Source organism: Equus caballus, chromosome 5, assembly GCF_041296265.1.
Source record: "Equus caballus isolate H_3958 breed thoroughbred chromosome 5, TB-T2T, whole genome shotgun sequence".
NCBI classification, from domain to species: domain Eukaryota; kingdom Metazoa; phylum Chordata; class Mammalia; order Perissodactyla; family Equidae; genus Equus; species Equus caballus.
The window spans coordinates 93,134,379-93,146,883 of NC_091688.1; the positions used below are offsets into that span (position 1 = coordinate 93,134,379).

At 43.1% G+C, this 12,505-nt stretch overlaps 1 protein-coding gene across 8 annotated transcripts in view; it reads right to left on the minus strand.

Annotated features, from left to right (window-relative positions):
* Window positions 1–12,505, minus strand: part of TNNI3K (TNNI3 interacting kinase) — a 265,432-nt gene that overhangs the window by 16,574 nt on the left and 236,353 nt on the right. Inside the window, exon 23 of one of the 8 annotated variants that reach the window (XM_070266391.1) lies at window positions 9,745–9,963. Coding sequence (XP_070122492.1) covers window positions 9,798–9,963 — 166 coding nt within the window. The 3' untranslated portion in view covers window positions 9,745–9,797. 8 annotated transcript variants of the gene reach the window in all.

The window sequence follows — 12,505 nt, forward strand, 5'->3', positions numbered from 1 at the left end:
GGTTACAAAATTACAAGCAATGTTTTTTTGTTTTGTTTTGTTTTAAGTGAATGTATACCAAACCTCTGGGACCCTTTGCCTCATCATACAACACCAAAGCTCCCTTTTCCTCCTCTGTGTATTCTTTGCTGTCAGACCCTGAATAATAAAATGGTATTATGTTGCCAGGGTGCCTTGTTCTCACTGAGAAGTTCTTCTCCTGCCAGTAATGTGGGGTCCCTTACCCTGGTCTGTGTGATGTGCTGTGTGATGCTTCTTTGAATCCTGGGGCAACCCAGGGTTGGACGCTTCCTGCTGAGCCGACCACTGCTCCTGCCTTCTGTGTTGGCAGGAACATGACTGTAGATCCTGTAAGAAGTGCTCTGCGGCCTTCGGCACAGCTACACCTCCAGGGTCATTTTTGTGTTGGTATTTATTAAGCCCTGCTTCATGGCACGCCAGACGGGAGCCTTCAGAACAGGAGCCACGTTTTGTTATTTTTCTCTGTAGCCCCGGCATTTGGGGTCTGGCACAGAGAATGCTCTCAATACATACTCAGAAAATGAATTTGGTGGGTGAACTCCCGGTCATTTCTCAAGCCTCATCTCGCAGCCCTAGTGCTCTGTGCAAGTTGGCCAAGTGGTTAGGAGCAGAAGGTGTGAGTCAGACAGACTCAGATTTTCAGTCCAGGCATCTCCACTGCCTGGCTGTGGCCCTTGAGCAAGTTACTTAACCTTCCTGTGCCTGACTTTCCCATCCTGTACCATGGAGGATAATAACAGTGCCCATGATGTACGCAGAATCTTTGTGTAGGTTATTACATAACGACACACGCGTGAAGTATATAGAAGAATCCCTAACACACGATTGTCATTCTCGTTCCCATTCAGCCTATCGCACTCTTTCCTTCTCTTCTTCCTCGAGTAATGCTACTCACCCTGCAGGCCTTGCTTCCTCCTCCCCAACACGGCTTAGCCGCCCTCTTTAGCATGGTCTTCAACATATCACTCATCATTGCTTTTTTCACTTGCTGTCTTCCCCAGGGCCCAGCCCACAGCCTGTGCTAAATAAATATTAAATAATTGAATGAGAGGAAGGCAGGTTTAAAAGAGCAGATTAACTGACTACCATTCCTCTCAGTGCCGTAAAGTATGTCAGATAGAGTGATCCTTTTAAGAAGCAGCCCAATCGTGTCACTTCTCTGCTCAGATCCCGCAGTGGCATGCCTCTCGATCTCAGCAAATGCCCACGTGCTCCCAACAGCCTGCACCTTCTTCATAATCTGGCCCCCTGTCACTCCTCTACTTTGTCTCCTGTCACTCTTCCCTGTGATCATTTTGTTCCTTCTTGCCTCCTGGCTGTTCCCTGGATTCACAGACATGCTCTCACCTCAGGGACTTTGCTCTTACTGTTCCTACCATCTGGAATGCTCTTCCAGGCGCCTGTGGTTTTCTCGTTCACTCTGTTTACATCTTTGCTCAAATGTTACCTTCTGGGGGAGGCTTTTCCTGACCATCCTGTTTAAAACTGCAAACCACATCTCTTTTTGCACTCCTTATCCCCCCTCCCTGCTTTAATACACTACATAATTTACTTTAAAAAAAGGTCTGTCACTCCCTTCTCCCACTAGAATAAAAGCTCTATGAGGGAAGGGATTATTTTGTTTGTCTTATTTGCTGCTGTATTGAATAACCTAGAAGTGTAAGCCCAGGATAAATATTTGCTGAAGGAATGAATGAATGAATGAAATTAATGCCCACAGCCCCCAGAGCAGAGAAAAATCTTTTATGAGTTTCTTTCTGGAGAGATTTATGTGGCTTTTTGCTAATGCATTTTTCTGTATAATTTTTGCATAAAAAGGGGTTTGTGGAGGCCCTGCAGTGAGTCATCAGCTGGCCCTACCCCAAGTCTGGCCACCGCCAGGGGACCAGGCTGCAGAGCAGGAGTCCAGAGGGTGCCAGGCGCAGAGGGTCTGCCCTTCCCAGTTGGAAGGACCAACCCCCCTGGACTCCAGGCAGCCCCCAGAGGCATCCCCTCTGCAGGTCTCGGGAACCAGCTGAGTGGGGCGGAGATCAGGCTGTTAAAATACCCAACAGGCCCTTCTGAATGCTTCCAAATGCTATCTGGTACCAATTACCACCTAGTTACTGTGTGTTTTAAAGACTTTTCACATAGAAGCCTTTACTTTTGTGGACACTGCAGCAAACATTACTCCACTGTGTTTGTGGCAGGCGACAGTGGGCTGTTGCCAAAAGCCAAAGTTTTGCAAAAACACTTATCTCGTGAAAGCAGGAACTCCACGTTGGCCCGTGCCTGTGGAACTGTGGCTTGGGAGAATTGCTCTTTTCTCTTAGATACGTGACCCAGAGCACACAGCCAAACACAAGTATCACACTCACAATCCTATGACACGTGTCTTTCCAAAGCCGCAAGTCTCACAGAAGTATCAATTAGGATAATGTCTATAAAAGCACTTTCTAAAATCCTAAGTGTTAGAACATCTATTTTACATATATATTTAATTTCTCATTCACTCTTCCCAGCAACCATGTGGGATGGGTATTATTATTATTATTTTATGAAAAAATCAAAGGGCAGAAAGGTCAGGTAATTAGTCAGAGGTGAGTGACCTGGCCAGTGACAGTGTGAGGGGTGGGATGCACCCTGGGGCTCGCTGGCTTCCTGCTCTTCGGTGTGGCTGTGTTACAGGAAGCCTCAGGGCCTGCCGAGTGAAGTGGACGTGTGGGGCTCTTCTCTCTCATTAGTCATTTGGATTTTTCCATTTCCAGTGGACAAGTGGGCTTGCTGTTAGAAATTCGGGCTCTGGTCATGAACCGATTGAGGCTTTGGATCACGCAGTGCTGGGTTTTATGTGTTCACAGTCTAATCTAGAATTCTCTCCACAGGCAAAGTTTCCACTAAAGTCAGGAGTTGAGGGAAAAGACAACAGATTCTGAACTTGAAAAAACACCAATTTTAATCCAGATTTGAATCACGCAATCAATATTCCAATCAGAAGATGAATAATGTTATTCTGAGATTGCTTCCTTAAATATTTCACACACACACACACACACACACATACACATACACACTTTAGGGACTTAGAAAAACAACAGCTTACATTTTTGGAATAAGTGGAAAAAAGACCCCCTCTTTTTCATGCCACTCTTTGAATGTATAAGATCGTGAGGAGTAAGTCCTCTATACTGTGTTGGAGATTAGCCACGCAGCTCCCACTACAAATACGCCCCCAGCACCGCTCTGGAAGCGCATCCCTGGTCTACCTTTTAACATGAGACGCGAGGCTGAAAGAAGCGGTGTCTGTGGGCCGGTAATCCGAGCTGCCGCGGGTTCCCATGGGAACGCCAGGAACACGCTTCCTTTATTTATGCACATTTGCAGCAGCTGCCTCCTTCGGATCCTGGCTCTTAGCAAGTACAGGCAGCAGCTCCCAGTGCAGAACTGCCCTAAATGGCTCTCTTTGAAGCCCTTCAGTCCCCAGCCTTCCATTTGTGTCTGGCCCTGACTCATCAGGGGCCTGAATGCTTCACCTGCTATCTTAAGTTTCCAGTAGAGCCTGAACCAGATTTTAACAAAAGAACAATCCCTGACCAGAATCTCAGCAGGAGAGAGTTGGAGAAGTGAGGAGGGTAGGACCCAAGGCAGATCGCAGATTGCAGTCACTTCCTACCATCTATCTTTCGAAAGATACTGATCTTTCTCCCTCCTCTGGGTTTTTTGCTCTACCTGGATCCCAGCTCCCTGTTTACAAGGTTAACACCAGCTGGATGCAGACCCACACTCACTCTGGGCTTTGGAGTAGTTATGATTCAGAGCAGAAATGGCAGCATGAATAGACTGGCACAAGTTTTAAAGAAATTTTTACCTATTTTCAGGGATCAAAACACTTAATATTTAAGTAGAAGTAGCTAGAAACATTCATTCACCCATTTATTCATTCATGCTTCACTTGTTAGACCCTGTATGTGCCCCTCTTATCACAGAATTTATCATGCTGTGCTGAAATGGCCCGTTCACCAACTCTGTGAGGGCAGAGGTTGGGTGCTTCTTGCCGGTCACTATATTCCCTGTGCCTGGAATATAGCAGGTCCTTACCAATTATTTGCTAAACAAAGAAAGGAAAAAAGGGAAGAAATGAAAAAGGCTTTATGGAAATAGTAGCATTTAATATAGAAGATATATATATGTGTGTGTGTATGTATGTATGATAAGGTAGGAATTTATCGTACTAGTATATTTCATATAATAGCTAACATATATTGAGCAGCAACTATGTGCCAGACGTTGTTTTAAGTGACTAACATATATTGTTTCATTTAATCCTCAGAATAATCATGAAGTAAATGTTATTATTTTCCCCATTTTATAGGTGAGGAAGCAAACAGAAAGAGGTTAATGAGCTTGGCCAACATGACACATAAGAGATGGCATTGCCAGAATGTGAACCCAGACTGTTCGACTGGGAGGGTCTGTTGTTTATCACTACTACACACAGCCTACAGATAGACCATAATTTCACCTGTGCTAACCCCTAGGGAGATGGAGAGAAGACATTTTCTAAAAATGTTCTGAAGTTGAAGCTGGGGGTTGAGCTGTTGCCCAAACTGGAAATACCTCTAAGAACACTGTCCCCTCAGGGCACAGGGAGCACAGAGAAAGCGGGTCTCTAGTCTCATAGATAGGACCCTGACACTGCCATACGGACCGCTGGGGACTACTCAAGCTCCTCTTTACCTCTTCTCCCGTGTCACCCCTGTTCACAACTGAGCAAATTAAATCCTCAAACACCCCAAGATGAATCAGCTCTACCTGGAACTTCCAGGTCTACGTTTGGTGAGGGGCTTCCCTGCCTTCTGTCAGCCTGACTTCGAGTCTCCCCAACCCAGCTGCTTAGACATGTTACAATTCAGAGACCTTTCTTTGTCACCCCCAAGTGGACCAAGACCCACTACCTCTAAATACACTCCAGGGCTCCCTCCTTCTCTCTCTTTTGCTATCAGTATATTAAAAATGGAGGTGGAATAACAGGTTGTTGCTTTTTAAAAGCTGTGAGACATAAATTTTGGTGTCAGAGGACAGGAGGGAGAGAGAAGGTCAAAGGAGACAAGTAGGGACTGAGGTAGAAAGAGCCAGAGGCAGAAGAAGCGATAGGGACATGGGTGGACCAGTGAGGCCTGGGAGAAAGGGAGGTCAGGCCTCGGAAAGGAGAGACACTATTTCTCTATCTGAACGTAAAGAGGGGATTCATGTTTTAAAGACGTTTGGAGGAACTGAGGAAGAAAGGTAATGGCAATCATGAAGATGGTCTCAAATTTTTAAGAAAAATAGGAGGCAAGGGCAGGTGAATTCTAGGAGTGTATTTAAATGTCCTGCATTTACATTTTCACACTAAACATCCTAGCTCGATGTTTTGAAAAAGTGAATTGTCATTCATGATCAAAGCATAGATAACAAACATTTCTTAAGAGAATGGTGAGCATGATAAACATTAACCTTTGGTTCACCTCAGCCATAACGTGTCCTCCTTACAGACACCTGTCCTCACTTTAGGAAAATTCCATGTATAAAATCTAACTTTCCTTTAAAAACACATTCTGTGGGATTGTTTTGTAAAACCAATTACTTTATAAACAGAGTCTCAGAAGTTTTCTTTCCTATCATTCTAGCTCCCCTGTTATTTTAGTTTGGAAAAATCAGTTTAGGGACTTCTAAAAATTGTTCTTTTAAGGTAAGGTAATTTGTTTTAAATTCAAGACTAAGTACTCCCTCAAGGATACATATTTGTAAATGGTGTTTTAAAATGCATCCTTTACTTATGGAAAAGAAATTATATAAAAACAAAATGTGAGACCAAAAAACCAATACAATAATTTTGAACTTAAAAAACGGATATTATTTTGAAAATTGTTTATCATGGGTTACGAGGCCTCTGTCACTAACAGTATGTTCCCCAGATAGGCTTCAGGTAAAACACAGAAACCATAAACTTAGTCACGATGCATAGAAGCCACTAAGATCCTTGAGCAGAGCGTGAGCCACACTGTCATGCCACAAAGCGGGGCTTGCTGGCAGGAGTGGAGAATCAGAAGTCCTCTGGGGGCAAGAACAGCATCTCAGAAGAGAACAAGAGTCTACAGCTGCCCTTTGGAGACATTTGTCCCATAGGTAAAGAGGAAGAAGGCAATGCTATGGAAATCTTATCAATAAAAACAATAAAAGGAGTGGATGATAGGAAGCTATGTGGAAATAGAAGGTGAAATACACAAGAAGGCAGATGGCCCTCCCGTCCTCTCAATTTCTATGAATGGCTCAACAATTCTTCTAGCTACTCCAACCAAAAAATAGAGGGTCAGCTCTGATCATCCCTTTTTCCTCAATCAATCAGCAAATCCTCTCCATCTATTACCATTTCTCTGTTTCTACTTGCCTTAGCTGGCAACCCCGTGGTCTGCCACCTGTCCTCTAGTACCCTACACACAGCTGCAAGATTTTTTTTTCTTGAAGAAGATTTGCCCTGAGCTAACATCCATTGCCAATCTTCCTCTTTCTTCCTTTTTTATGTGAGCTGCCAGCACAGCATGGCCACTAACAGACAAGTGGTGATGGTCTGTGCCCAGGAACTGATCCTGGGCTGCTGAAGTAGAGCATGCCAAACTTAATCACTAGGCCACCAGGACTGGCCCCCAGATTAGTCTTTTAAAAGCAGAAATCTGGCCAGGTCACCACTTGCTCAACAACCTTGAACGACTTCTCACTGTGTCCTGAACACGGTCAAAGACGATTACATTAAGTCTTGCTTACCGCAGTGGTTCTCAAAGTGTGGTATCTGGATCATCAGCCTCAGCATCCCCTGGGGACTGGTGAGAAATGCAGATTTTTGGGCCTGCATCACACCTACCCAATCAGAAACTCTTGGAGTGGGCCCAGCAATCTGTGCTTTTAAGAAGCCTTCCAGGTGATCCTGATGCATACTAAACTTCGATACCCATTGGCTTAGTGATTGAGACCATGAAGTCTGGCTTTAGATGGTCTAGTCTCAAATCCTTTTTCTGCTTGCTAGCTGTCTTCCTTACACAAGTCCCTGTCTAAGCCTGTTTCCTCATTTTAAACATGGGGTGTATTTGAGGTTGTCACTGTGAATTACAAACAACAGATCATATATAATGCTCAGCACAGGGCCTACACCTATGAAGCCCTCTATAAATATCACTAACTATTGTTATTAAGGGCTACCCCTGCACTGATCCTAAACTGCTTTCCACAGGCTGGCTAGTTGACCCACACACCATTCCCGGCAGGTCTTCTACCACTAGCATGGTGCCTTGCTCATAACTTATATATGGGCTCAACTGTTTGACACATGAATCAGTGAGGAGCTAATGCCAGAAAATTCCTGATACTAATTAAGTGCCTTAGGGAAAGAGCTTAGTTTGAAATTGAATGGAGTGAAAATTCTAATGAATGCTAATGAGGCATTGATTTACTCTCTGACCTGAGAAAATATGATAAACCAGTTGCTTTTGTTCCCATCTGTAAAATGGGATTAATGTTATTAACCTCCTTTAGAAGAATTACCCCTACAGATACATTGCACATAGAAAGTGCCCACAGGTGCTGAGAATGAGTCCTGTGATACATCATAATGAATTGCATCTGCCGAAATGGGGACAAGCTTTGAAGAATCTCTGTCAACAGAGCTGGGGACAATGATGAGTCTGTTTTGTTTTGAATTGTTATCAGTGTTTCCTCATAATTCTGCTCATGGGAACACACACTGTAAATATTTCTTTTAGACTTCTGTCACATTTGGAGAGAGCCTGCTAGAGAAAATAGTCTATTATGTGGTTCACAATTAGTGAGATCATTTGTGTGAATTGTCAGTAAGGACACATCACCCATGTAGAGTATTCTAACACCAGAAAATACTGGAAATAAGCTGCCGTAACCTGTCATTACAAGGGTTAGGGAAAATGTGGATGTCTGAGGGCACATCCATTATTACTACTGGAGAAACAAAATGTTTGAATTAGTGGTGGGGAATATGTAATGCCATCCTCATCTACGAAGTAGATACTATGTTATTTACGATCTGAATTACCCCCACAAGACTTGTCATTCCTCTTTTAAACCTAGTAAAATTAACTAAAGCCTGATTCTGACAATATTATAACAGTTTTCCTCTGCCACCAGGCAGCCCCTTCCCCTCTTCAGGCCACAGCACAGCTGTGGAAATGAGCTTCCTACAAAATAAGGCTGACCTTGCCACCTCCTGCCGAGGCCCCTTGGCCCACAGGAGTGAGGCCCCATGGCCCAGGTCGCTAGCAGCAGACCTGGGTTGACTTCTGCAACCTGTTGCTCTCTGCCTCATCAGGTAGGCCCGCCCCAATAAACTCCTTTCTCACAGTTTCCCTCACATACTAAGCCCCACAGTGGAAGGACTTGCTCTCGATTATAGGTACCTTGCATGTATTGTGTGGATTTGATAATGCCTTCCTGACTGGACTGTTATCATCTTAAGTCGGGAACCACGTCTTATTGTCGCCTTTATTTTCAGCATTTAGCAAAATATCTGAAAGTTAGGAAGCCCTCCCAATTCCAGTAAATCGTGCTTGAACAAACAGGCAGATAGTGAGTAGAGAGCAGCATTTGTTGACCAGTCTCAACATGAGCTAATCTTTTTCTGGCTAGTGAGAAATTTCAGAACAAAAAGAAATGGCCAGATTTTTAAAAATCTTGAAATACAAAAGTTATCATCAATAAAAATTACAGAGATGGATGATTTGCACTTCAGATTCACATTTTCAGCCCAGTTCCAGCTCAAAGAACCCGGAGGATGACTTCATGAGTAAGTGGATGATCTTTTCCTCCTCTCCATTGAAGCTTCTAAAGACATCAATACTGTTCTCCATTCGCATTCTCTGCTGAAGGCAAGTTCCTCCTTCTCAATTGAGTCAGATATCAACATCTTGAGGGAATAAGGGAAACAAACTGGCTCCCCTGGGCCTTAGGCTGATGTAGGTAAGTATAGTCCTTTTAATAACTGAAGATCTCCAGTCTAAAGAAAAGGCCAACTGAGGAAGACTAGATTTCTGAAGACGAAAACCTCAGACTTACCCTAATTTCATCAAACTTATATTTGACCTAGCTCGAACGCCCTTGTCAGATCCAGCTTTTAATTATTTCCCTCAGCGTTCAGTCTCCAGACCTCACCTGTTGTGTCTGTCCGCCTCAAACCTTGATCCCCTTCATTTGCCTACTTCAGATGTCAGTCACCTGCCCAACCTCAGTTGTGTTTGACCTCAATTACCTGCAATCTCTTCCTGACTCCTGCCCTAAAGGCCTTCACTTGTGCCTCTTGTAGGACTGGTTGCCAACAGCAACCATCAGAGAGACACCAGTGAAACCTCAGTTAAAGAGCACATCCTCTTCCAGTGTCCTTGTGACATTTATGGGCATTATAAAATGTTAGAATTTAACCATAACTTTGGTTTGTCATATATATGTTCTTTCTGAGAAGGCACCAAAAACATGTCTTTCAAATCTCTTATTGGATAAGGTGTGGGTTTTCCGTGTGATCACAAATGATGAAGGAAAAAGAACAAATGACTGTGTCTCCTCATGTGGGCCACTGGCCTAACATCGAGTCTTGGGCTTGTTTTCTTCCTGGGCTCGATAAAGCTCTATTAGGCCCTGGGTTCATTTCCTAGGGCTGCTGTAACAAAATTCCACAAACAGGAAGGCTTAAAACAACAAAAATTTATTCTCTTACAATTCTGGAAGCTAGGAGTCCAAAATCAAGGTGTCGGTAGGGTTGGTTCCTTCTGAGCACTCTGAGGGAGAGTCTGTTCCATGCCTGACTCTAGCTTCTGGTGACAGCAATTACTGATGTTCCTGACTTGTAGATGCATCGCCTCTGCCTCCATTGTCTTCACATGGCCTTCTCCTGTCTGTCTCTCTCCTCTTTTTATAAGAACACAAGTCATATTGGGTTAAGAGCCTACTCTACTCCAGTATGACCTCATCTTAACTTATTATATCTGCAACAACCCATTTCCAAATAAAGTCACACTTTGAGGTACTGGAGGCTAGAAGTTCAACATATCTTTTTGGGGGACACATTTCACCCATGACATCCCCTCACACTTTTAAGCAAAGCTTTGACCTTGTTTTTATCATGAGTTCCAAACAAAATTTCTTATTTTGTCTTGGAAAAAACACACATGGGCTTGGGGTTAGTCAGACTCCCTATTTACCGTCTCAGGGCATATTTCATGTTTTGACCAGTCCTACCATCTTCAAAATGGAGATAGTATTGACCTTCTAGGTAGCTAGGAATATTAAATTAGATAACATATGACAGTACATAGTAAGTTCTCAATAAATCCTGTTGAGAATTTCCTTCTTTAATAAATGATAATTAAACAGCAGAGATAAGAAAAAGCAATTTTTATTAAAATGAACCTTCAAATCAATGTTTCTCTTGGACTTAATAATGAACATTTGAGTACAAGAACGTATATAGTCACAACAGTTGCTGAATGCATCATAAAGCCCTTTCAGTTTGTCAGCTTGTGAACCTCAAACAGAAGCAGAATTGTGCAGAAGCGCCTTAAAACAATCACTCTTGACATTTTGGTAAGAATGCATTTACTAGACTGGATCTCAGACTTGATTGTGAAAATAAACAAGAGCCAAAATGATCTGGCTTTAAACGCTCTATAAAATCTGCATTTCGGTAGTACCCTGTTCTATGATTCATAAAGAAAGCTTCTATTATGGTGAGCCTGGGTAAATCCGGCTATGTAAACTTTGAAACGCCTTTGAATTAAAAGACGTGGTTATGATTTACTGCTTGACAATCTTCTCAAGGGAAAAGAGGCAGCACTGCTTCACCTAGATAACTTTATTTAAACTTAATTAGTCGTTGGAAGATTATTTACTACCCTTAGTCTGTAAAAAAAAAACCAAAGGTCTGTCAACACCAAATGCATCTGACTTTTGCAGATGTGGTTGTGGTTTCTGAAATCTTTAAAGATTCATCTTAAATATGCCTTCAGGTCTCCCTTTTGTGAAACTTTGACAGCATAATAGAATTAGATTTGCTGAATTTCACTAAACTGTAAAGTAACGTGTCATCAGCTTCACTTACTTCCGAAAAAATATTTCTCTCTGGTAATGCTCATCACTCTAGCTTTTCAACCCCTAAACACGAAACTGAAACAAAAAGGATGACTCCATCAGTTTCACAAGTGACAAGATGTTAAACATTTAACACTCCCACATTGTAGTACCAGCTGCCTCTGGATAATGTAGATTTGCTTAGGTTTAGTTTAGAGAAAAAGGGAGGAGGAGGAGAAGAAAGAAGGAAGGATGGGAAAGGAATTACTCTTGCAGTGAAAATACAAAATTCTCTGCAGATGTGGAGGATTCTGAAGAGAGATGTGCCGACTGAACAAACCTCTTTTCCCCAGAGGACACTGCAAGTGAGTCACCATCAGGTTCTGCACTCCTGGCTGTGCCCTGTGTCTCCAGCTTCCCATGGACTCCCTCTGATAAGATCACTTAGTGCTTTGGATTAGAATAAATTGTTCCTTGAGAGAAGGTATGGGCCTTGGTCAAGTATGTTCCCAAACCCTATTTAAGTGCTCAATGAATGTCGGCTGAGTGAACGAGCTGGAAAAGCACGTGTGGCCCTCTGGGTCACTCCAACTCTTTCTCCACAGCCGATTCCTCATCTCAGGCACCTCTGCTGTGATCTCAGGCCAGTCACACAGTATTGACTGAGCAACCTGTGTGCTCAGTTGATCTAACCAAAATCCTTTGACAAAGTCTTTGTTAACAAACCAAAACTAGTATCCACTTTAAAGAGCCAAGAGTGTTCTCTTCTTAAAGTGTCTTGTCAAGAGAGGTGGTTGTGAGATGGAAAAGTTATCTATGGCTTTCCATGGTGAGCCATTTTCCTGGGTGAGAGGCAGAAAGGGCTAACTTTGGGATCTTGCACAGCTGCCCAGTCATAAGGCTTGTTAAGAGCGAGGTTTTCCATGTGGACTGAGGCATGCCACAGCCGAGGGCCCATTTTGAAGAACATACTATGAAGCTCCCAAAAGGGAAGACAGAACTGTATAAATAGCACCCTGTCAGTGGTAGGTGGTAGTTCTTCTACTCAACAAACTTTTGATGAGGAATTACCATGTGCCGGGTGCTATTCTAGGCACTACAGGACGAAGGCAGATGGGAGTGGTGTGGGAGTGGAGATGCATATAAAGAGGAAAAAGGCATATGGCTGAGACGCTGGGCAGTTAACTCAGTAGGTCTCAGTTTCATCATCCATCTTTCAATGTAGAGATTAGCAAACTACAAGCTGTGAAACCTCTGGGTAAGTTAATTTTTCCTTCTTTCTTTCTTTTTTTATTTTTTGTTCAGTCAGGATGCCTGGATCCTCACATCTTTATTTCTCTTTCCTCACCATTTAAAGAGACATCCTCAAAAACAGATGATCATG